Source organism: Brassica rapa, chromosome A02, assembly GCF_000309985.2.
Source record: "Brassica rapa cultivar Chiifu-401-42 chromosome A02, CAAS_Brap_v3.01, whole genome shotgun sequence".
Classification (NCBI taxonomy): Eukaryota; Viridiplantae; Streptophyta; class Magnoliopsida; order Brassicales; family Brassicaceae; genus Brassica; species Brassica rapa.
In genome coordinates, this window is record NC_024796.2 from 18605722 (window position 1) to 18630649 (window position 24928).

At 46.2% G+C, this 24928-nt stretch overlaps 1 protein-coding gene across 1 annotated transcript; it reads right to left on the minus strand.

Moving 5' to 3' along the window:
• Positions 1 to 14532: 14532 nt before the first annotated feature.
• Positions 14533 to 22011, minus strand: LOC117131877 (uncharacterized protein At3g60930, chloroplastic-like). Its single transcript, XM_033284820.1, has 2 exons — positions 21903 to 22011; positions 14533 to 15590 (listed from the first exon to the last, which is right to left on the minus strand). The coding sequence occupies exon 2, from the start codon at positions 15269 to 15271 to the stop codon at positions 14729 to 14731; it is 543 nt and encodes a 180-aa protein (XP_033140711.1). The 5' UTR covers positions 15272 to 15590; positions 21903 to 22011; the 3' UTR covers positions 14533 to 14728.
• Positions 22012 to 24928: the final 2917 nt, after the last annotated feature.

Here is a 24928-nt window from a genome sequence, read left to right on the forward strand (position 1 = left end):
TGATAGCCTTCCATGCGTTGTCCATCCAGATAACATACCGTATGCTGGAAAATCTTATATTGTCCACATTAGTACTGCCCGCATTTGAAAGTTTTCTTTACACGAAACATCGTATGTTTCAGCACCTTGAGCCCATAGTTGTTGCAACTCATATATTAGTGGCTGAAGAAACACATCAAGTGATCTCTTAGGATGCTCTGGTCCGGGAACGAGAATCGAGAGAAACAAAAACTCTCGTCGCAAGCACAAGTTTGGGGGTAGGTTGTATGGTGTAAGAATGACTGGCCATAGAGAATATTGTCTTCCACTCTTGCCAAACGGGCTGAAACCATCAGTACATAATCCAAGGTAGACATTTCTTCTCTCATACGCAAAGTCGGGATACTTTGACTGGAAATGCTTCCACGCTTTTGCATCTGAAGGATGTCTGATCTCACCATCTGTTGAGCGCTCCGCATGCCATCTCATTGGTTACGGTGTGCGTTCAGACATATACAACCTCTGCAACCTTTCCGTCAAAGGCAAATACCACATCCTTTTATATGGTAGTGAAACTCTTCCACTCGTATCTTTATAACGAGGCTTCCCACAAAATTTGCATGTAACCCGCTGTTCATCCGCCCTCCAATAAATCATGCAGTTGTCGCTGCATACATCTATTACCTGATACGATAAACCAAAACCAGCTACGAGTTTCTGAACCTCGTAGTATGAACCAGGAGCTACATTATCCTCAGGTAGAATACCTTTTACAAAATCAACAATCGCATCCACACAGTCTTCAGCCAAATTATAATATGTTTTAATGCCCATCAATCTTGTAGAAGATGATAAAGCTGAATGACCATCTCTGCAACCTTCGTACAATGGTTGCTTTCCAGCATCCAACATATCATAAAATCTCCTAGCTTCTGCATTGGGTAAATCTTCCCCTCTAAAATGATCATTTACCATCTGCTCAGTACCTACATCATAATCTACATCCGTTCTAATTGGTTCTTCTAATCTAACCGCTGGCTGAGGTTCGCTAGTACTACCATGTTCATAATCAGTTTCCCCATGATGATACCAAATTTTGTAACTTCGTGTAAACCCACTCAAATATAGATGAGTCCAAACATCCCACTCTTTAATAACCTTTCTATTTTTACAATTAGAGCAAGGACATCTTAACATACATGTTTTTGCTTCCGGTTGTCGGTGAACTAACCCCATGAATTTGGTTATACCTCGTTGGTATTCTTCTGTAAGCAATCTCGTGTTCGGATCCAAATGAGGTCGATCGATCCAAGAACGAAAATAATTTGAAGAAGACATGTTTTTTATGAATCAAATTCGTGTGTAAAGAGAGTAAGAGGGAGGATGAAGATATGGAGTGAATGAAGAGGAAGAGGGGTGCTTGTATTTATAGCTGAAATCCTGCCGACAGACCGAGGAAATTCCGACGGAATTCCGACGCCAACGGCTAGTTCGTCAGAATTTCCTCGGAATTTTTAAAATCCCCCAACGGCTCTCCAACGGCTCTCTAACGGCTATAATATATCCTCGGAATTCATCGGTTTTTTCCGAGGAATACATTTTTCCTCGGTATTCCATAAGAATATTCTGACGAATTGATATTTCCTCGGAATTCTGTCGGTATATTCCGAGGAAATTTCGAGGAAACCAAATTTTGTGTTTCCTCGGAATATCCTCGGAAATTCCTCGGGATATTCCGAGGATTTCATTTTCCGTCGGAATGTCTGTCAGAATACCGCTGTTTTCTTGTAGTGGAAGGATGGTTGCTAGATCTTGGGTTTCTTTTCAGGTGTTGGAGATTATAATTCCTATAGGTACCTATTTGTTGCATGCATGATATGTTAGAGATCAACCGCTTAACTCAGTGATCAGCTGTCGCATGTTTTACTGGTTAACTCGCTAGATCTCGTGTCTCAACGGTTAGTATGTTGACAACGAAAGAGTGTCGATCGATGGTCCTATAGGGACATCGACCAATACACCTTTACCTACGTCGACCGATAGTCAGTTGAGGACATCGATCCACGGGATCTAGCCAGGCCTATGCGCAAGTATGATATGCCCTATTAAGATACTACATTGGCGGTTAGCCCTCTCTAGCAGTCCTAATATGATAGATAGATGTCAGGATGGGATAACAAGGGTGCTTGAGTATGCAATCCTATGATCAATATTCTAGTTAATTACTCTAGAACAAGCAATAAGATTAGATCTATCATGAATATCACAACAAGGCAGATCTATAGTTTGGGGCTAATCCCACAAACCTATCTGAACCCTAAACCTAAGATCTATTCAGAAATGAAAACATAAATCATAGATGAATAGATATAAAACTGAAAATGGAATAGATAAGAAAATAAATGGAGTTCCAGGAGGACTCTGATAGGAGTTCCTCCCTTCTCTCCTCTCAGAGAAACAATAGAAAATGAAAGCATAAAGAAGTCTAGAAAGTGTAGCCGTCAACAATGGCTTAGAAATAACATAAATAGGGGTTCTGGTCGTCTAAGGGCATTCTGGTAATTTGTGGTTACTTCTGATCATAAAATATACAAGGCCCACGATCTGGGATCTCCATCGATCGAACGTGCAGAGTGCTGCATCGATCGACGCGGCTTCCTCTTCTCGGCAGCTTCCTCTCGCGAGGCAGACTGACCACTCTTCAGTAAAACAGGCATAACGTCTGCTACAGGATGCTGATATGAGCATAACGTCTTCGGTGGTATTGGAAAGCTAACTCAAAGATCTATCTTGTGTCAAAATATGAGCTCAATCTAACGGTCGGAAAGTCTCTATCCATAGCTAAACATCTGACGCGTCTGTGCAACTCTGCACCTCCAAAGACTCCAAAAGACTCCAAAATCACCATATTTCTCCTAAACGTCTATGAACCTGTAAATACTCTAAATAGACTCCAAAACATAGTAATTGTATCTTAAAACACTTTAAAACACTTATAGACCATGATTAAAAATGGGTAAAATATATGGTCTATCAAGCTTTCAAGGACACTTCTTCGTAAAAACTTCGTATTGGTTATTTTTTTACGAAAATCATATTTTTATTTTACTATCTTCTCGGAAATACGATTTTCGAGGGTTTTCGAGTGTTAATTCCGTTACGACAGTTTTTGACCCCAACAGTGCACATATAATTCCTCGAAATCGATGACAAAATCGAGAAATAAGGGGTAAATTATTGGGGAAAAATACTTAGGTATCATTTTCCTCCGAACCCCAGGCAGGACCCTGATCTCCGGGTCCCATTCCAGAAGCGTTATGGGTCCCCAGTATCTAGTAACCCAATATCGGCTCTAGGAACCGCCTCAAGCTCCAAAAAAAGGCAAATTGCTGATAAGGAGAATCTTTCATATTTCCAAAATATGGAAGACTTCTATCTACTCCAACCGACAAGAACCGACCTATAGACGACTATATAAGGGGAACCCAAACCCTAGAATCAGGGATCGACACTTTTAGGCTTAGAGATTATACTTAGACAGCTAGGGTTAGGGTTCATACCAAAAATACTTGTAATCCTTGCTTGTCTACTCAATAATGATCTCTTTAAGTCTCTTTTTCTCTAATCTCTCATAAACCCTTACGAAATACCTATAAATCTATATGAAACCCAGCTTATCCATCGTTCTGTAGTACTCTAAAAGATCTACACAAAAATCCCCTAACAGAATCAATCTTCCCATTGAAGTCCACCGTCATGCTCTGCTGTCCCTCAAGAACCTTATCGAGTATCACCTCAATCTTGCTCTCCTAAGTAGGTGGTGGTGGCTTCTGGCAGAATGAGTTTCCATTACTCATGTTGTTGTTGTAGTTGTTGATGTAGGGTTTATGTTGCTGCGAACTCTGGTTGAAATTACTTCTCTGTCCATAGAAGTTTCCATTCTGTTTTCCAGACCTCTGAAATCCAGTTCCTCCAATGAAGTTCACATTTTCTTCTACTTCTGCTTTTTCCTTTGTGTCTACAGCCTCTGCATCCTCTACTAAGCAAGCATGCTTCCTGAAAGCTTGTGAACACTGTCCAACTTTGCTCTGACTTCATCCATCTGGTCATTCCCAAGGATGGAAGCAGATCTCTTTCTCTCAAAATCAGTGTTCTTGGTGTTGTTATTGGATGCTAAGTTCTCAATAAGACTCACAGCTTCCTCTGGATTCATGGTGTTGAAGTTCCCGTTGCTGGAAGCATCAATAGCCATCTGATACTGCACTGTGATGCCTCTGAAGAAGGTGCTGAGTAGCTGCACCTCATTGAATCCATGGTGTGGACAGTCCATCTGGTAAGACTTGAAATCTGATCCACGAGCTTTTGAAGGACTTTGTAGGCTCCTGAGTGAATGTGGCAATCTTGCTCCCCAATTCTTCAGCACGTGTCTCATCAAAAAAATTGCATAAGAATGCATTCTTGATGTCGGCCCATGATGTGAGAGATCCTGGTGGTAACTGCTTAAGCCAATGTGAAGCCTCTCCAGCAAGTGAGTACTTGAAGAGCTTGCAAAGTAGGTAGTCCTCAGACATGAGATCATCAAACCTCTCCAGATGGTCCATAGGGTGCTCGTGAGATAACCCATAGTAGGGTGTCTGTAATAACCCTCTTTAAAGAGTAAAACGCAGACAAGGGAAAATCTTGTAACAGCCGAGAAAAAATTACTCAAGTAAGTGGAAGTCGGATTGATCTTTTCCCGTGGATGTTTGTGGATCCCAAGGTACATAATAAAAATTTAGAAATTCTTAGAATAGTTTTCCATCTGAAGAAATAAATTCTTCAGGAAGTTTGTGGATTGAAAATGCTCGCGGTTCGGCCTAGAACGTCCTAGTCGGACGAGAAAATTAATCGAAAATTTATTATAAGACCTTAAGATAAGAATGAACTTAGAGTTATTTTAGAAATGTTTTGGTCTAAGAAATCTAGGTTTTTGTCAAGGAGAAACATTTCCGCCAGCTCGGATAAGCTTATAACACGTTAGGGATTTAAATACGGCTCATTCGGACCCATCTACGATGTGTTAAGCATATCCGGAAGCTTCTGGAGGATGCAGCTGTTTGTCTACCTCCTTAAGCAGCGAGACATATGTTACTCCTTTACTGGAGAATTCTCCAAGCAGCTCTTGGTTATGTCCTATTGGTTGAAGTGGTGGCTGGCCACAAAACTTGTTTTAATTGGACAGATTTGTGGCTGCACACCAATCTCTCTCCAATTGGTTGCATGGGGCACCCAGGACAGCTCCTGCTTGTAACCCACGACCTATACCTTCTCCTGAGCTCATTCTCCAGCCTATAAATAGCAGACCACCCAATTAGTCATTTCTCATGGTTAGAACCCTAACCATAGCAGCTCGAAAAAGTCGAAACCCTAAGATAGAATGTTTTTGTCTTTAGCTTTCTTTTTATTTAGATTTTATTTTTCTTATTTTTTTTTATTTTCTTAGTTAGAACTTGGATAGACTTTCTTACCCTACCCTTCCTGTATTTAGATTTCTAAAGCTCTAGAGTTTTCCGATAAAAGTTTAAAGTGAAGCCGACCGCGAGATAGAAGCGTTTCCAGTCCAAAACTTTCATCTAAGTGTTGAGGTGAGTCTCAGTTATGGGTTATGATTGTTGTGTGTGCGACTAGCGCCTGCAAAACAATAGTATTGGTTGATGCATTGCTAGGTTGCGCGTTTAGATATATAATGATATGATAATGATTGATGTTTGTGAAAGATATTGAGTTATATCGTCGGGCTTCGGCTCGAGGGGTATAACATGATTGTGATACATTGATGTTGTGTTGCATATACTTATGTCATTGCATTATATTGTTTGGGCCTCGGCTCAGATAATATAACATGCTTGATCATATCTTAACGGGGAAACCCGTAAATCCACGGACTTGATCCGTGAGAGTCCGACAATCGGGTGGAGTGTCGTGAGAGTCATTGGTGTCCACTCGAGGCCCGTGCCTTGTCCGGGGCCTTACCAAAATTAGTTTCGGGCAGGACGCGAAGACACGTGTGATAGGGTTAGCTACCCTCGACCGTGTAGCTGCATGACGATGCGGCAAGTGTATTATCCGGGCCATCGGCTTTTTAGACTTTGTGTTTAGAGTCAATGGGCGCAAGAAGGGATGTGTTATGGACTTCGTATCGAGATAGGAACCAATGGCGAGAGACAGTCCTCGATGATCGATAATGATCTAACCACTCGTGAAGAGTGGATGCTTGTTTACATGATTGCTTTTGCATTGCATATTTCTTAATATAATTGATCCTTGTTGCTTAATGTTTGATGCATAATGGGGGGATAAATAATTGTTAGGAAACCCGACTCACTGAGCAAAATAGTTGATCATTAGACTCTTTGTTTTGCAGGTAACCCGTAGTAGTAGGTTCCATTTGGGATCGGAGGAGCACTAAGCTGTTGGTGTAGATTTGCTACCTTTTGCAAACATGTATGTTTTGTAATATGTAAGATATGGTTTTGAACATCGGCCGAGCATGTATAAATTTTGATGTGGTTGAACTTAAAGTATATATGAATAAAAAAAAAGGGGTTTGTGAAATTCTTGGATTCCATATGATACTAGTCCTAGTCCGGGACGAACTAACTAACGGTTTCAAACTCGGGTTGCAAAGCCTTAACTTGAAATCGCTAGGAAACCCGTTCTTGGACATATGATCATAGGATTTCGGATCTTATCTGGGAACCTCGGATCAAATGTTCGGGCACGTGGTAGTAGTATCTTCGATCTGGTTAGAGTTCTTTAGTTCGTCGTGCATGTTCTTGTTTGATTGGTGCATGGCAAACTAATTAACTTTTATTTATTCCGGATCGGGGTTGTTACAACAAAGGTGGTATCAGAGCATGGTTGACTTTGCTCACTTGGGAACCTGTTTTCAATAATTTATCGAGTCAAAGGTGTCGCAAAAGGTAGAATAGGAAACCAACATGCTCCTTTGTTAGATAAGTTGAGATTAGTACTTACCATGGGTTGTACTGCAGTATGTTTCTAAGACATACAAGGAGTGAGGAGCCAATGATGACACCACCAAGATATGGACAACGTAATTCTGAAAACCGCAGTCTATTCAAACCTTGAGGTAACAGATGATTCTGCGATAGCAAAAGGAAATAACCATTGCTATGAACACGTACATGAGTCGACCGGGAGAAATCCGACGGATTCACATGTGGGCTATGAGCAAGAAGAACGATATGAGGATCTAGGGGAGAGGAATCAAGCACCTGATATGTGTTGGGATAAAAACGGTCACGACGGAATTATCACCCGAAAACCCTCGGAAATCGTATTTCCGAAAAAGATAGTAAAAAGAAAAATATAATTTTCGCAAAAAAATAACCAATACAAAGTTTTTACGAAGAAGTATCTTTGAAGGCTCAAAGCAAACGAACCAAGCTCGGTCATTGCGTAACTACCGCACATACACGCTGTCCGGTCGCTACGTAGCAACTAAGTCCAAGCCAGGCTCGGTCGCTACATAGCAACCGAGCATCCAACCCGCTCGGTAGCTACGTAGCGACCGAGCGCTCGTCCCGCTCGGTCGCTACGTAGCGACCGAGCTCGAGCCAAAGCTCGGTCGCTACGTAGCGAACGAGCGCTCGTCCCACTCGGTCGTTACGTAGCGACCGAGCTCGACCCAAACCTCGGTTGCTATGTAGCGACTGAGCGCTCGTCCCGCTCGGTCGCTACGTAGCGACCAAGCGTTCGTCTCGCTCAGTCGCTACTTAGCGACCGAGCCCGAGCCAAGCTCGGTCGCTATGTAGCGACCGAGCATCCGTCCCACTCGGTCGCTATGTAGCGACCGAGCGTCCATCCCGCTCAATCGCTACGTAGCGACCGGGCTCAAGCCAAAGCTTGGTCGCTGTGTAGCGACAGAGCTCTTCCAAAACGTCGAGACGACACCAGTCCATGCACTCTCGTCAAACCTTCAATGTTATCTCCCGAAGACCGTGGCGAGCTCAGTCTATTTTTTCCGCTATTCTAAATCATCAACCAAACTTTGCGGATTAATATCGTGGAAAGTTTGTTCCTTATCGAAAGAAATCGTAGTAAACGCTTCGAGTCGGAAGACGGCCCAAAGGGACCTAAAACACGACTCGAGGCCCCTCCTACGATTTCTTAACCAAAAGCCCGTAAACCACAGCAAGGTTTACGCTTGGTCCACAAGGAAGGATAAATGTCAAGTTTCCGCGGATAAATACGGAAGTTTTGAAGATAATTGTGAAGATCGGGAAAAATGGAATATCTCCATTTTTATGCTATGACGGCTTAAGGGCAGAAGAGTAAAAGCGTAAACCGACCATGGAGCTAGTATAAAAGGAGTCCTAGGCGAGGAGCGTGGGAGGACGATTTTTTCAGAGAAAACTTAGCACTTAGAGCAATTTTGGCAATTTTCCGTTTTTGTTATTTCGAGCTGCGACTCAAATAGGTTTAGCCATCTTAGGGTTGCTAGAACTAGGAATCTCGCCGACAGCTCTCGAGCCCAGGCTTATACCTTGTTGTAAACGCTCATACACAAATTCGGAATAAGATCTTCTTTGCTCTCCTTTTTCAATTTCTTATTTTTATCGTTCTTATTCTCGTGTTCTGATTGCTTGACGTGTGGTATTAGCAGATATCTGGGTCCTCTGGGAAATTAGGGTTTTTCTAGTTTCCTTATTTAAACGGAAATCGACAGTGCAAATTTCGGTTCCCACAGTTTGGCGCTAGAAGGAGGGGGATATGGATCATTTTAACCCGCAAAAGCCACACCACGCTCAATCAGACATGTCAACTAACAATGCGGATAACGTGCAGACTCCTCTTAACGGAGGCAGCGGCACCAATCTCCACACTCCAGCAGCGGACGTATCCGCGGCCAACGCACCAGCCAACGCCGCAGCGGTCGAGCAGTTTAAAAAGATGTTAGCCACCTATGAGAAAAGGTCGGAAGAATAGGATAAGCTCGTGAGTACCTTGACCAAACAGGTTGAAACCTTAACGGCAAGGACTCGAGCAATCCGTCCCCGCGGAACCACCAAAATCCGCGGGAAGAGGCTCGACTTCGCTACCCCACTCGCCAGATCTGGAGTCGCGCGGGAACAACCTTCGTGTCAAAACCCTAGCGAGAAATCTCCTATCGAAAAGGGGAACCCTGAAAGTCCTCCGCCTCCTGCAAAGGACACCGACGAGGACGTCGACAGACATCCAAGAAGGACCAGAAGCCGATCTGCTCGTTCGAAAAACAAATGACGGAAGAAGAGGAAATCGCCTATTGGAACGAACAAGAGGAGCTGGCTGAAAGGCAAACCGAGCTCACTCGCAGTAAACACCGACAGGCTCGGAAATCTACTGACGAGACATCGGATATTCGCGATCTTCGCGCCTACATCACCAAGACTGTGGCAGAAGTGAGAGCCGTAAAGTCTCAAATCCATCATGCTACTAGTGCTGCTCCCGAAATCGATCGACTGCTGAATTGAGCTCGGAAGACCCCTTTTACCAGTTGCATTTCGGACATGAGGGTATCCGATCCGGGAAAAATCAAAGTACCGAAGTACGATGGTACGGCCGATGCAAAAGCGCACCTTCAGGCTTTCCACATCACGATGGGAAGAGCGAGACTGAAGGATGGCGAAAAAGATGCCGGCTACTGCCCCATGTTCGTCGAAAATCTGGAAAGAGCGGCGCTCGAATGGTTCGCACGCCTTCATCGGAACACTATCGGGAGTTTCCAACAGCTCTCTTTGGAATATCTCAAACAATACTCTGTGTTCATAGACAGAGAAACTTTCGATGTCGATCTTTGGAGTCTCTCCCAGAGGGAAGACGAACCCCTCTGCGAGTTTATCAGCCGGTTCAAGCTGATAATGTCCAGGGTCAGCGGGATAAGCGACAAAGTGGCCATTGACGCGCTGAGAAAGACGCTCTGGTACAAGTCGAAATTCAGAAAGTGGATAACCCTCGACAAACCGCGAACGATCCAGGACGCCCTCCACAAAGCAACGGACTACATCATAGTCGAGGAAGAAACTAAAGTCTTATCGCAAAAACATAAGGCGGCAAGAGCATCCTCGAAGGAAGTGGATCCGAAAGCGAGAAAGAAGAACTCTCGAAATGATAAGTACGTCCACCACGAGGGGGAAGATCTGCAAGGGGCGCATAATTATGCGATCAATTCGGATCAAGGCCGAACCACGGGCAACACGTGGACCCGCAATCAAGGGTATGACGAAAACACCTTCTGCGAGTTCCACCAGTCCCGAGGACACTCCACGACCAACTGCAAAGTCTTGGGAGCAAGGCTGGCCGTGAAGCTACTCGCTGGAGAGCTCTCGGAAGTAACCAGCGTCAAGGATCTCATCCTCGACTCTGATCGCCCTCCAAAGACGGACAGAAATCCGCCCGCTGAAAAATCCCCTCAACGAAACCAGCCGATAAAAGCGGTAGGAGGCCGGACGACAAGGGGAATGATAACAATCATCGCAGAGTCAACATGATAATCGGAGGATCACAATACTGCGGTGATACTGTGTCGGCCATCAAAGCTTACGAACGGAAGGCTGAGTCGAGTGCAAATTGGCCTACATGGTCTCCTCCCCGAGATGGCCATAATTGCTCGATCACCTTCACAAAGGAGGAAGCCGGCGGCATCGATCAACCTCACTGCGATCCGTTCGTCATACATCTCGCCATACAAGACTTAGAAGTCAGAAGGGTACTCGTCGACACGGGAAGCACGGTTAACGTAATCTTCCGCAACACTATCAAGCGGATGAGCATCAAATTCGGAGAAGTAATTCTGACGCCAAAACCGCTCATGGGTTTTTCAGGCGAAGTATCGATGACTCTTGGATCAATCCAGTTGCCAGTCATGGGCAAGGAGATCACGAAAATTGTCGAGTTCGCGGTAGTCGATCATCCCGCTATCTACAACGCGATCATGGGAACTCCATGGCTCAATGCCATGCAAGCAGTTCCATCAACCTCCCACCTGGGTCTCAAATTTCCGACCCCAAGCGGAGTCGGGGCTATCTGGGGATGCCAAAAAAAGTCGCGGCTATGCTTCCTCACAGAGCACAAGTTAAGGCAAGTCACAATTTCTGCAACTGCGAATCAAAAACACACGAAGATGGATCAATCTTCGGCCAAAAACGCCCCAAGGAAAGACGAATTAAAATCGTCTGCCGACGCAAACGCATCGGACGTCGAAAATCGACCCGAGTCCGAAGCCGACGCTACAACTCAACCGGAACATCCGGAAAATAGCGTTGACCCAGCCACGATCAACACGGTCAAGGTAGACAGCACGACGTCTACCGCCGAGTAAAAACGCTCGCGGCATGAAACAGAACTACGAGATGGCTTGATCCTCGAAAGGGGTACGTAGGCAGCTCTTCAAAAGACGATTTCAGCTTTCCCCCTCTCTAAAAGGGGGGGGGGGGAGTGGTGCGTATACTCGTATACTCCCATTTAGAAAAAATTTCATTATTGTAATCGAGTTTTTAGAAACTTCAAAAACTTTCACTACAACCTACGTTGCTCCTTTTTATCAAAAACGTTTACGCTTCAGTTAAACGCAAAAACTTTCCGGACACGCCTGGAAACGTTAAGACTCTGGTCTGCGGCCTCATCCGGCCTAAAATCGTAAAATTATCATCTTTCAAACACTCAAAGATACACGTATAATCCTCGAAACAACTGTGAGACGTCGCAAAGTTAAAATTCAAAGATAATACGAACAAATTGTCCGAACGCGACCACCAAAACCTTACACCCAGTTCGTCGATTGGCCCCGACGAACACGCCAGCAGTCTTAAACAGACGCAATTCGATCACTCTTTTGATCTTCAAAATGTCCAACACAAGGACGAAAGCGCGCTACAACAAAAATCCGAAATTTTGGTTTAGCACTCCCAGTTGGCTTAAAAATTACCTCTGAGAAGATGCTCGATTCGTACCATACAAGTCATATAAGCCGACAACCTATCATGGACTAAATCGGTACGAGTCAGGAAGAAATCGCAACAGAAAAAACGATAGCCGGCTAGTCACCGCACAAACCTTAACCGAAGTAAACCTAGGTCTTGCCCTAAACCCAACGCTCTGGTCTCAAACATCTCAAGACATGATATCTAAAAGATAGGAGATCCTAAACCATGTCTCTCGGTTCACATCTCAATGTTCCCGAAAATCGTAAAGATAAATAATTTTCTACGAAAATCACGAACGAACTAACAGATTGATCATCTCATCGGAATTAAATATGAGACGACAACACATATTTACTTCTAACCTACTCAGGAAAAAACTCGAAATGAAACATCCATCATATATATAAAAGCCGCGTAAAGCGGTAAGGGATTCAAAGCCACCAACGGCCAGTCCCGATAAGCAATAAAAACGGCCAAAACAGGCCCATACAATCTCTCGAAATAACGGCCACATTCGGCCACAAACATAGAATGGAAAGACAAGCATCTTCCTCTCAACAATCACTCCGCCTCTCATGGCCCAAAGTCAAAGTCTCCGGACAACGAAGTACCAAACGCATCCGCAGGACGGTCCACTTCTCGCCATCATCAGGAAGCCCGGTCGGAACCTCTTCGGTATCCGGGGAAACCGGGATGGAATCCCAGAACCCTTGGATCCTCTCGTCGATCGAAGGAATGAACGCCTCAGCGTGGGCACGTTCGTTCATGCCGCTCTTCATCAAGCTCATTTCCTTCTTGAACACATAGTCATCGGCTTGCGTTCTCCAGAGACTTCCGACTGAACCACGGCACTCACGAAAATCGCCTACCGAGGTAAAGGCATCCTTGAGGTTTCCGTATTCGACCTGGAACTGAGAAGCACGAGTCTTCATCACCTCGACAATTTCCCTTTTGCCCTTCCTTTCCGCTTTACGGATGGCCCGCGCATGATCACGAGTAAGTTGTGCTTCTCGCTCCGACACCTCGCCTTGCACGCAAGCGAGATCTCGCTCTGCTTTCTCTTCTTTGAAACGATAGACCATAGCTTCCCTATGGCTCGCTTCAATGGCCGAGCCAAATAAGTTAAGGCCCTGCGAAACCAATTAACGCGTTATAAGCAGAAAAAGAAACACCTAGGCAATCACAAAAAAAATCGAGAAAATCATACCCCGTTGATAATACGAGACCCTTCCGCGACAACCTTCGGCCTTCCTGTTTCATTCGTTGGTGGAGGAGCATCGAAGCCCGAGGGTAAACCAGCAAAGAAATCGTCGAAGTCCAGAATAGGAACCTCGCTAGAACCGCTTCCGTCACCATAAGCAAGGTCTGGATCCCATCCCGGAAGCATAGAATCGTCCATCAAAAACTCTATGTCGCCAAGATCGATATCTTTCCCCTTTGAGGAGTTCCACCCCGTCGCAGCAGCAGGGGCAGCGTCGGTGATATACCTTGGATTTGACCCATTTTTATCCATGGTATATTATTATTTTACTATATATATCTATGTTTTCTACTCTTCTAGGTATGTTTTCAGGTTCAGGTGCATTTCGGAGTAAAGCAATGACTTTGGAGCATTTTGGAGCATAAAGGACATTTCACCTGAGCTGACCACTTAGAGGTCGACGAGAGGAAGAATAATCGATCGATGCGCATCTGTGCTGACGATCGATATCAGGAAATGCCTCGACAGATGAAGATTAATATCGATCGATGTACACAGGTACCATCGATCGATGTCGAGACACCAGACGCGACATTTTGGATTCAGCAGACTTAAAGACCAAGGCCAAGCCAAATTACCAAAATGCCCTGACGAGTTTTTAACCTAGTAGAATATATACTGCCCAAATGTTTGACGGCAGGAAGAGCTTTTCTTTTCTAGACCTAGTTTTGTTACAAGTTTCATTTGGAGAGAAGATCACTTGTGATTGGAACTCCTTGATTCATTTTCTTATCATATATTCTATGAGTTTCTATTTATCTATTGATATGAATTGCTTTGTTATGTCTGAGTAGTTCAACTGTTAGATCCAGAGTTCAGATAGGTTTGTGGGATTAGCCCCAAACTATAGATCTGCCTTGTTGTGATATTCATGATAGATTTGTATTCATTGCTTGTTTTAGCCTAGCTAACTAGAACTTGATCATAGGATTGCATATTCAAGCACCCTTGTTATCCCATCCTGAAATATATCTATCATATTAGGATTGCTAGAGAGGGCTAACCGCCAATTTAGAATCTTAGTAGGGCATTTCATACTCGCGCATAGGCCTGGCTAGAACCCGTCGATCGATGTCCTGAACTGACAATCGATCGATGTTAGCAAAAGTGTATCGGTCGACCTCTTAATAGACTATCGATCGACACTCTCTTGTGTCTGCATCTAACCGGTGAGACACAAGATATAGTCTGTTAACCAGTGGTACGTGCGACAGCTGATCACTGAGTTAAGCGAATGAGCTCTAATATATCATGCATGCAATAGTTAGGCATCTATAGGAATTATAATCTCCAACACCTGAATAGTGGAGCGAATGAGCTCTAATATATCATTTCCAACCTAAGTTACATTTATCATTTACTCGCTAGTTACTATTGCTATTTTATTAAAAACATTACAACCTTTAGAATTAATAAACACTAGATTTAATTGTTCCCTAACTCCTTGTGGATTCGATCCCTAAGTACTACATCTGAACCTCTTTTGATGAGAGTTACACTCCTTAGGGTAATTTGAGTGGTATCAGTCGGGACTCTGATCATCGGGCTCGGAGTGGTTCCCCGCTTCCACAGGATCGGGACACACAAACCTTAGCGCCTTCCGAACTCGTTTTGGCGTGAAAGAAGTCTTGAAAAACGGACCATTCCTAAGAAGGTCCCTCACTTCAATGATATCCTCGGGGAATGGGGCCAGCGGGTTGATGATGGGACGATCATTTGGCAACCTCCGGAGCAGTGGGATACAACTCTCTTCGACAGACGCAGCGTCTATGCGAACAAAGAAGAAAAATTTCTTCCACGAGTTAAAGTTGGAGATGAATCTCTTAACCACCGACGTGAAGCTCCGAGGGACCAGCCTATACTTCTCCTTATCCTTGACGAGATGTAGCCTTAAAAGCGCGTCAAAGTGATCAACGGAAAGGGAGAGACCATGCTCGTAGCTCAAGATAAGGATTCCAACAAGGTGCTGAAGGGCAAGGGGATTCAACTGGCTGATTGCCACCTCAAAACGCTCCAAAACTCGGACGATGATTTCGGGAATCGGGAACCACAAGCGACAACGCATACGTACGCTTCGTAGCAAGTGAAATAACCCTCCGGGGGGTTATCAGCGCTTTCCCCTCGACGAAGAACCCAGAACTCCACCGTGCTTGGAATACGGTAGAACGACCGCATGATCTCGAGGAACTCGTAAGTGCTCCTGCTTGGTGCTCCTTCCTCAACTGCACGATGGGCCAGGACCGGGAACGGCTTCTCTTTGGGAGGAGTGATCGAACCGTAATGCGCAACCCACCATGCCTAATTCTCGGCAGGATCTACCGAGTGAGGCACGAACTCTATCTTCAGAACGAGGAGCTCTTCATGAGCACTCGTGGACGAAGACCCTTTCCTCGCAATCTTTTTCTTACTCGACATTTTACACTCTTCTTTGGAAAAAATGGAAGGAAGGGATAGAGAGAAAGAAGGAAAGTTTTCTTAAGGAAAAATCTTTGAGAAAACAAGAAAGTGAAAGAAAGTGTGAATGTTGGGGTTAAAAACGGTTACGACGGAATTATCACCCGAAAATCCTCGGAGATCGTATTTCCGAAAGAGATAGTAAAAAGAAGGATACGACTTTCGTAAAATATAACCAATACGAAGTTTTTACGAAGAAGTATCCTTGAAGATTCGAACCAAACAAACCAAGCTCGGTCGCTGCGTAATTACCGCGCATACACGCCGTCCGGTCGCTACGTAGCAACCAAGCCCGAGCCAAGCTCGGTCGTTATGTAGCGACCGAGCGTCCGTCTCGCTCGGTCGCTATGTAGCGACCGAGCTCGAGCCCAAGCTCGGTCGCTACATAGCGACCGAGCTCGAGCCAAAGCTCGGTCGCTACGTTGCGACCGAGCGATCGTCCCGCTCGGTCCCGCTCGGCCCCGTTCGGTCGCTACGTAGCGACCGAGCTCGAGCCAAAGCTCGGTCGCTACGTAGCGACTGAGCTCGAGCCGAAGCTCGGCCGCTACGTAGCGACCGAGCTCGAGCTAAAGCTCGGTCTCTACATAGCGACCGAGCGATCGTCCCGCTCGGTCACTACGTAGCGACCGAGCTCTCGGCCAAGCTCGGTCGCTACGTAGTGACCGAGCGATCGTCCCGCTTGGTCGCTACGTAGCGACCGAGCTCGAGCCAAAGCTCGGTCGCTACATAGTGACCGGACTCGAGCCGATGTTCGGTCGCTGTGTAGCGATTGAACTCTTCCGAACATCGACAGACATCAATCCATGCATTCTCGTCAAATCTTCGAATGCTATCTCCCGAAGACCGTAGCAAGCTCAGTCCATGTTTTCCGCTATTCCAACTCATCGATCAAACTTCGCGGATGAGAAACCGCGGAAAATTCGTAGTAAATGTGTCGAGTCGGAAGATGGCCCAAAGGGACCTAAAACACGACTCGAGGCCCATCCTACGATTTCCTAACCAAAAGCCCGTAAACCGCAGCACGGTTTACGCTTGGCCCACAAGGAAGGATAAATGTCAAGTTTCCGCGGATAAATACGGAAGTTTTGAAGATAATTGTGAAGATCGGGAAAATGGAATATCTCCATTTTTATGCTATGACGGATTAAGGGCAGAAGAGTAAAAGCGTAAACCGACCTTGGAGCTAGTATATAAGGAGTCCTAGGCGAGGAGCATGGAGGAGAGAACTTTTTCAGAGCAAACTTAGCACTTAGAGCAATTTAGGCAATTTTCCGTTTTTGTTATTTCGAGCTGCGACTCAATTAGGTTTAGCCGTCTTAGGGTTGCTAGAACTAGGAATCTCGCCGACAGCTCTCGAGCCCAGGCTTATACCTTGTTGTAAACGCTCATACGCAAATTCGGAATAAGATCTTCTTTGCTCTCTTTTTCGATTTCTTATTCTTTATCGTTGTTATTCTCGTGTTCTGATTGCTTGACGTGTGGTAATTAGCAGATATCCGGGTCCTCTGGGAAATTAGAGTTTTCCTAGTTTCCATATTTAAACGGAAATCGACATGTCAACTAACGACGCGGATAACGTGCAAACTCCTCTTAACGGAGGCAGCGGCACCGATCTCCACACTCCAGCAGCGGACGTATCCGCGGCCAACGCACAAGCCAACGCCGCGACGCTCGAGGAGTTTAAAAAGATGTTTGCCACCTATGAGAAAAGGTCGGAAGAACAGGATAAGCTCGTGAATACCTTGACCAAACAGGTTGAAACCTTAACGGCAAGGACCCAAGCAATCCGTCCCCGCGGAACCACCAAAATCCGCGGGAAGAGGCTTGACTTCGCCACCCCACTCGATAGAACATGAGTCGCGTGGGAACGACCTTCCGGTCAAAACCCTAGCGAGAAATCTCCCATCGAAAAGGAAAACCCTGAAAGTCTTCCGCCCCCTGCAAAGGACTCGGAGGATAACGAAGCCGAACACATTGACCTGGATCCTAGCGATGTCTCCAACGACACCAACGAGGATGTCGACAGACATCCAAGAAGGACCAGAAGCCGATCCTCTCGGGAAGGCTTCCCGTTCGAAAAACCAATGACGGAAGAGGAGGAAGTCGCCTATTGGAACGAACAAGAGGAGCTGGCCGAAAAGCAAACCAAGCTCACTCGCAGTAAACACCGACAAGCTCGGAAATCCACTGACGAGACATCGGATATCCGCGATCTTCGTGATTTCATCACCAAGACTGCGGCAGAAGTGAGAGCTGTAAAGTCTCAAATCCATCATGCTACTAGTGCTGCCCCCGAGATCGATCGACTGTTAGAAGGAGCTCGAAAGACCCCCTTTACCAGTCGAATTTCGGACATGAGGGTGTCCGATCCGGGAAAAATCAAAGTACCAAAGTACGATGGTACGGCCGATCCAAAAGCGCACCTTCAGGCTTTCCACATCGCGATGGGAAGAGCAAGACTGAAGGACGGCAAAAATGATGCCAGCTATTGCTGCCTATTCGTCGAAAATCTTGAAGGAGCAGCGCTCGAATGGTTCGCACGCCTTCATCGCAACACCATCAGTAGTTTTCGACAGCTCGCATCGGAATTCCTCAAACAGTATTCTGTATTCATAGACAGAGAAACTTCCGATGTTGACCTCTGGAGTCTCTCCCAGAGGGAAGACGAACCCCTCCGTGAGTTTATCAGTCGTTTCAAGCTGATAATGTCCAGGGTCAGCGGGATAAGCGACAAAGTGGCCATCGACGCGCTGAGAAAGACGCTCTGGTACAAGTCGAAAATCAGAAAGTGGATAACTCTCGACAAACCGCGAACGATCCAGGACACCCTCCACAGAGCAACGGACTACATCATAGTCGAGGAAGAAACTAAAGTCTTATCGCAAAAACATAAGGCGGCAAGACCATCTTCGAAAGACGTGGATCCGAAAGGGAAAAAGAAGAATTCTCGTAACGACAAGTACGTCCATCACGAGGGGGAAGATCTCCAAGGGGCGCATAACTATGCGATCAATTCAGATCAAGGCCGGACCACGGGCAACACATGGACTCGCAATCAAGGGTATGACGAAAACACCTTCTGCGAGTTCCACCAATCCCGAGGACACTCCACAACCAACTGCAAAGTCTTGGGAGCAAGACTGGCCGCGAAGCTACTCGCTGGAGAACTCTCGGAAGTAACGAGCGTCAAGGATCTCATCCTCGATTCTGATCGCCCTCCAAAGACAGACAGAAATCCGCCCGCTGAAAAATCCCCTCAACGAAACCAACATGGGGATAAACGCGGTAGGTGGCCGGACGACAAGGCGAACGATAACAATCGTCGCAGAGTCAATATGATCATCTGAGGATCACAATACTGCGGCGATACTGTATCGGCCATCAAGGCTTACCAACAGAAGGCAGAGTCGAGTGCAAATTGGCCTACATGGTCTCCTCCTCGAGATGGCCAAAATTGCTCGATCACTTTCACAAAGGAAGAAGCTGGCGGAATCGACCAACCTCACTGCAACCCCCTCGTCATAGATCTCGTCATACGAGATTTAGAAGTTGGAAGGGTACTCGTCGACACGGGAAGCACGGTCAACGTAATCTTCCGCGACACTCTCAAGCGGATGAACATCGAACTCGGAGAAGTAATTCCGACGGCAAAACCACTCACGGGTTTTTCAGGCGAAGTATCGATGACTCTTGGATCGATCCAATTACCAGTCATGGCCAAGGAGATCACGAATATCGTCGAGTTCGCGGTAGTCGATCATCCCCCTATCTACAACGTGATCATGGGAACCCCATGGCTCAACGCCATGCAGGCAGTTCCGTCAACTTACCACCTGGGTCTTAAATTCCCAACGCCAAGCGGAGTCGCGGCCATCTGGGGATGCCAAAAACAATTGCGGCTATGCTTCCTCGCAGAGCACAAGTTAAGAAAAATCACGACTTCTGCAACTGCAAACGGCAAGCGCACGAAGATAGATCGATCTTCGACCAAAAGCGCCCCGGGAAAAGACGAATTAAATCGTCTACCGACGCAAACGCATCGGACGTCGAAGCTCGACACAAGTCCGAAGCCCACGCTACAACTCAACCGGAACATCCAGAAAATATCGTTGACCCAGCCACGATTGACACGGTCAAGGCGGACATCGCGACATCTACCGCCGAGTAAGAACATTCGCGGCATGAAACAGAACTACGAGATGGCTTGATCCTCGAAAGGGGTACGTAGGCAGCTCGTCAAAAGACGAGTTCAGCTATCCCCCTCTCTAAAAAGGGGGGGGGGGAGTGGGTGCGTATACTCGTATACTCCCACTTAGAAAAATCGCCATTATTGTAATCCAGTTTTTAGAAACTTCAAAAACTTTTACAATATACGTTGTCCTTTTTATCGAAAACGCTTACGCTTCAGTAAAACGCAAAAGAAACTTTCAGGACACGCCTGGAGACATTAAGACATCCGGTTTACGCTTGTCTGCGGCCTCAGCCGGCCCAAAAATCGTAAAAATCATCATCTTTCAAATATTCAAAAATACATGTACAATCCTCGAAATAACTGCGAGACGTCGCAAAAAGTTAAAATTCGAGGATAATACTAACAAATTGTCCGAACGCGACTACCAAACATCTTACACCCCGCTCGTCGATTGGCCCCGACAAAAACGCTAGCCGTCTTAAACAAACACAATTCGATCACTCTTTTGATCTTCAAAACGTCCAGCACAAGGACAAAAGCGCGCTACAACAAAAATCCGAAATTTTGGTTTAGCACTTCCAGTTGACTCTGAGAAGATGCTCGATTCGTACCATACAAGTCATATAAGCCGAGAACCTATCGCGACTTTAAATCGGCACGAGTCAGGAAGAAATCGCAACAGGAAAAACGATAGCGGGCTAGTCACCGCACAAACCTTAACCGAAAGTAAACCTAGGTCTTGCCCTAAACCCAACGCTCTGGTCTCAAACATCTCAAGGCATGATATCTAAAAGATACGAGATCCTAAACCATGTCTCTCCGTTCGTATCTCAATGTTCTCGAAAATCATAAAGATGGGTAATTCTTACGAAAATCACGAACGAACCAACAAATTGGACGTCTCATCGGAATTGAATATGAGACGACAACTCATATTTACTTCGAACCTACTCGGGAAAAACTCGAAAAACGAAACATTCATCATATAAATAAACCGCGTAAAGCGGCAAGGGGATTCGAAGCCACCAACGGCTAGTCCTCGCTCAAACCAGTCCCATCGCCGGAAGCAATGTTCGGATCCCATCCTGGAAGCATAGAGTCATCCATCAAAAATTCTATGTCGCCAAGATCGACGTCTTTTCCCTTCCAAGAGCTCGACTCCGGCACAACTTTTGGAGCTTCGACGGGATTCTGGTCGTCGGGTTCGGAGTCGCTTCCCGTGTTCGCAGCCGAAGCAGGACCGGGTTGCACGAATCTCAGTGCCCTCCGAACCCTCTTCGGCGTAAAAGAAGTCCAGAAGAAAGGACCGTTCCTGAGAAGATCCCTCACCGCAATGATGTCCTCAGGGAACGGAGCAAGAGGGTTGATGAAGGGACGATCATTCGGCAATCTCCGGAACATTGGAATGCAACTCTCTTCGACGGACGCAGCGTCTATACGAACAAAGAAAAAGAACTTCTTCCACGAGTTGAAGTTCGAAATGAACTTCTTAACCACTGACATAAATTTCCGAGGGACCAACCTATGCTTATCCGTATCTGTGACAAGTTGAAGCCTCAAAAGCGCTTCATAATGATCGACGGAAAGGGAAAGGCCATGCTCGTAGCTTAGGATCAGGATCCCAATGAGATGCTGAATGGAGAGGGGAGTCAACTGGCTTATCGCAACTTTGAAACGGTCCAACACTCGGACGAGAATTTCGGGTATTGGGAACCATAGGCGACAACGCACTATGAACCCCTCGTAGCAAGTGAAGTAACCCTCTGGGGGGCTGTTAGCACATTCCCCGCGGCGGGGAACCCGGAACTCCACAGCATCCGGGATATGGTAGAACGATCGCATGATCGCGAGAAACTCGTCGGTACTCCTGCTTGCATCCCCTTTCTCGACTCCATGATGGATCAGGACCGGGAACGACTTCTCCTTGGGAGGGGTCAACGAGCCATAATGAGTAACCCACCATGCCTCGTTCTCGGCAGGATGTACCGAGTGAGGCACGAACTCCATCTTTGGAACGATGAGCTCTTCGTAAGCACTCGCGGACGAAGACCCTTTTTTGCAATCTTTTTCTTGCTCGACATCTTTACACTTCTCTTGAGAAAATAGAGGAAAAGGATGGAGAGAAAGATAGAAAGTTTTTCTTAAAGAAAGATCTTAGAAAAAGACAAGAAAGTGAAAAAACTATGAAACAAGTTACCTCCCTTCTTATAGGCATGAGGATTTACTATTCAAGCTCGGAATTTCGGATAATAATTCCATCCAACACGCCTAACTTGCCAAACATGCCTAACCGCACGCTAGGATCCTACGACGCATGATCCTAACGGGCTGGGGGGCTAACTGTTGGGGTTAAAAACGGTTACGACGGAATTACCACCCGAAAATCCTCGGAGATCGTATTTCCGAAACAGATAGTAAAAAGAAGGATACGACTTTCGTAAAATATAACCAATACGAAGTTTTTACGAAGAAGTATCCTTGAAGATTCGAACCAAACAAACCAAGCTCGGTCGCTGCGTAATTACCGCGCATACACGCCGTCCGGTCGCTACGTAGCAACCAAGCCCGAGCCAAGCTCGGTCGTTATGTAGCGACTGAGCGTCTGTCTCGCTCTAGCGACCGAGTTCGAGCCCAAGCTCGGTCGCTACGTAGCGACCGAGCGCTCGTCCCGCTCGGTCGCTACGTAGCGACCGAGCTCGAGCCAAAGCTCGGTCGCTACGTACCGACCGAGCGATCGTCCCGCTCGGTCGCTACGTAGCGACCGAGCGCTTATCCCGTTCGGTCGCTACGTAGCGACCGAGCTCGAGCCAAAGCTCGGTCACTGAGCGCTCGGTCGCTACGTAGCGATCGTGCTCGAGCCAAAGCTCGGTCGCTACGTAGCGACCGAGCGATCGTCCCGCTTGGTCGCTACGTAGCGACCGAGCTCGGCCAAGCTCGGTCGCTACGTAGCGACCGAGCGCTCGTCCCGCACGGTCGCTACGTATCGACCGAGCTCGAGCCAAAGATCGGTCGCTACGTAGCGACCGAGCGCTCGTCCCGCACGGTCGCTACGTATCGACCGAGCTCGAGCCAAAGCTCGGTCGCTACGTAGCGACCGGGCTCGAGCCGAAGTTCGGTCGCTGTGTAGCGATTGAATTCTTCCGAACATCGACAGACATCAATCCATGCATTCTCGTCCAATCTTCGAATGCTATCTCCCGAAGACCGTAGCAAGCTCAGTCCATGTTTTCCGCTATTCCAACTCATCGATCAAACTTCGCGGATGAGAAACCGCGGAAAATTCGTAGTAAACGTGTCGAGTCGGAAGACGGCCCAAAGGGACCTAAAACACGACTCGAGGCCCATCCTACGATTTCCTAACCAAAAGCCCGTAAACCGCAGCACGGTTTACGCTTGGCCCACAAGGAAGGATAAATGTGAAGTTTCTGCGGATAAATACGGAAGTTTTGAAGATAATTGTTAAGATTGGGGAAAATGGAATATCTCCATTTTTATGCTATGACGGCTTAAGGGCAGAAGAGTAAAAGCGTAAACCGACCTTGGAGCTAGTATATAAGGAGTCCTAGGCGAGGAGCATGGAGGAGAGAACTTTTTCAGAGCAAACTTAGCACTTAGAGCAATTTAGGCAATTTTCTGTTTTTGTTATTTCGAGCTTCGACTCAATTAGGTTTAGCTGTCTTAGGGTTTCTAGAACTAGGAATCTCGCCGACAGCTCTCGAGCCCAGGCTTATACCTTGTTGTAAACGCTCATACGCAAATTCGGAATAATATCTTCTTTGCTCTCTTTTTCGATTTCTTACTCTATATCGTTGTTATTCTCGTGTTCTGATTGCTTGACGTGTGGTAATTAGCAGATATCCGGGTCCTCTGGGAAATTAGGGTTTTCCTAGTTTTCTTATTTAAACGGAAATCGACAGTGCGAATTTCGGTTCCCACAGTGAAGAAGTTACCTCTTTTCTTATAGGAATGAGAATTTACTATTCAAGCTCGAACTTTCGGATATTAATTCCATCCAACACGCCTAACTTGCCAAACATGCCTAACCGCACGCTAGGACCCTACGATGCATGGTCCTAACAAGCTGGGGGGCTAACTGTTGGGGTCAAAAACGGTCACGATGGAATTATCACCCGAAAACCCTCGAAAATCGCATTTCCGAAAAAGATAGTAAAAAGAAAAATATAATTTTCGTACAAAAATAACCAATACAAAGTTTTTACGAAGAAGTATCTTTGAAGGGTTAAAGCAAACGAACCAAGCTCGGTCATTGCGTAACTACCGCACATACACGCTGTCCGGTCGCTACGTAGCAACCAAGTCCGAGCTGAGCTCGGTCGCTCCATAGCGACCGAGCATCCAACCCGCTCGATCGCTACGTAGCGACCGAGCGATCGTCCCGCTCGGTCGCTACGTAGCGATCGTCCCGCTCGGTCGCTACGTAGCGACCAAGCGTTCATCCAGCTCGATCGCTACGTAGCGATCGGGCTCAATCCAAAGTTCGGTCGTTACGTAGCGACCGAGCTCTTCCGAAACGTCGAGACGACACCAGTCCATGCACTCTTGTCAAACCTTCAATGCTATCTCCCGAAGACCGTGGCGAGCTCATTCTATTTTTTCCTCTATTCTAAATCATCGACCAAAGTTTGCGGATTCATACCGCGGAAAGTTTGTTCCTTATCGAAATAAATCGTAGTAAACACTTCGAGTCGGAAGACGGTCCAAACGGACCTAAAACACGACTCGAGGCCCATCCTACGATTTCTTAACCAAAAGCCCGTAAACCACAGCATGGTTTAGGCTTGGTCCACAAGGAAGGATAAATGTCAAGTTTCCGCGGATAAATACGGAATTTTTGAAGATAATTGTGAAGATCGGGAAAATGGAATATCTCCATTTTTATGCTATGACAGCTTAAGGGCAGAAGAGTAAAATCGTAAACCGGCCTTGGAGCTAGTATATAAGGAGTCCTAGGCGAGGAGCGTGGGAGGACGATTTTTTCAGAGAAAACTTAGCACTTAGAGCAATTTAAGCAATTTTCCGTTTTTGTTATTTCGAGCTGCGACTCAATTAGGTTTA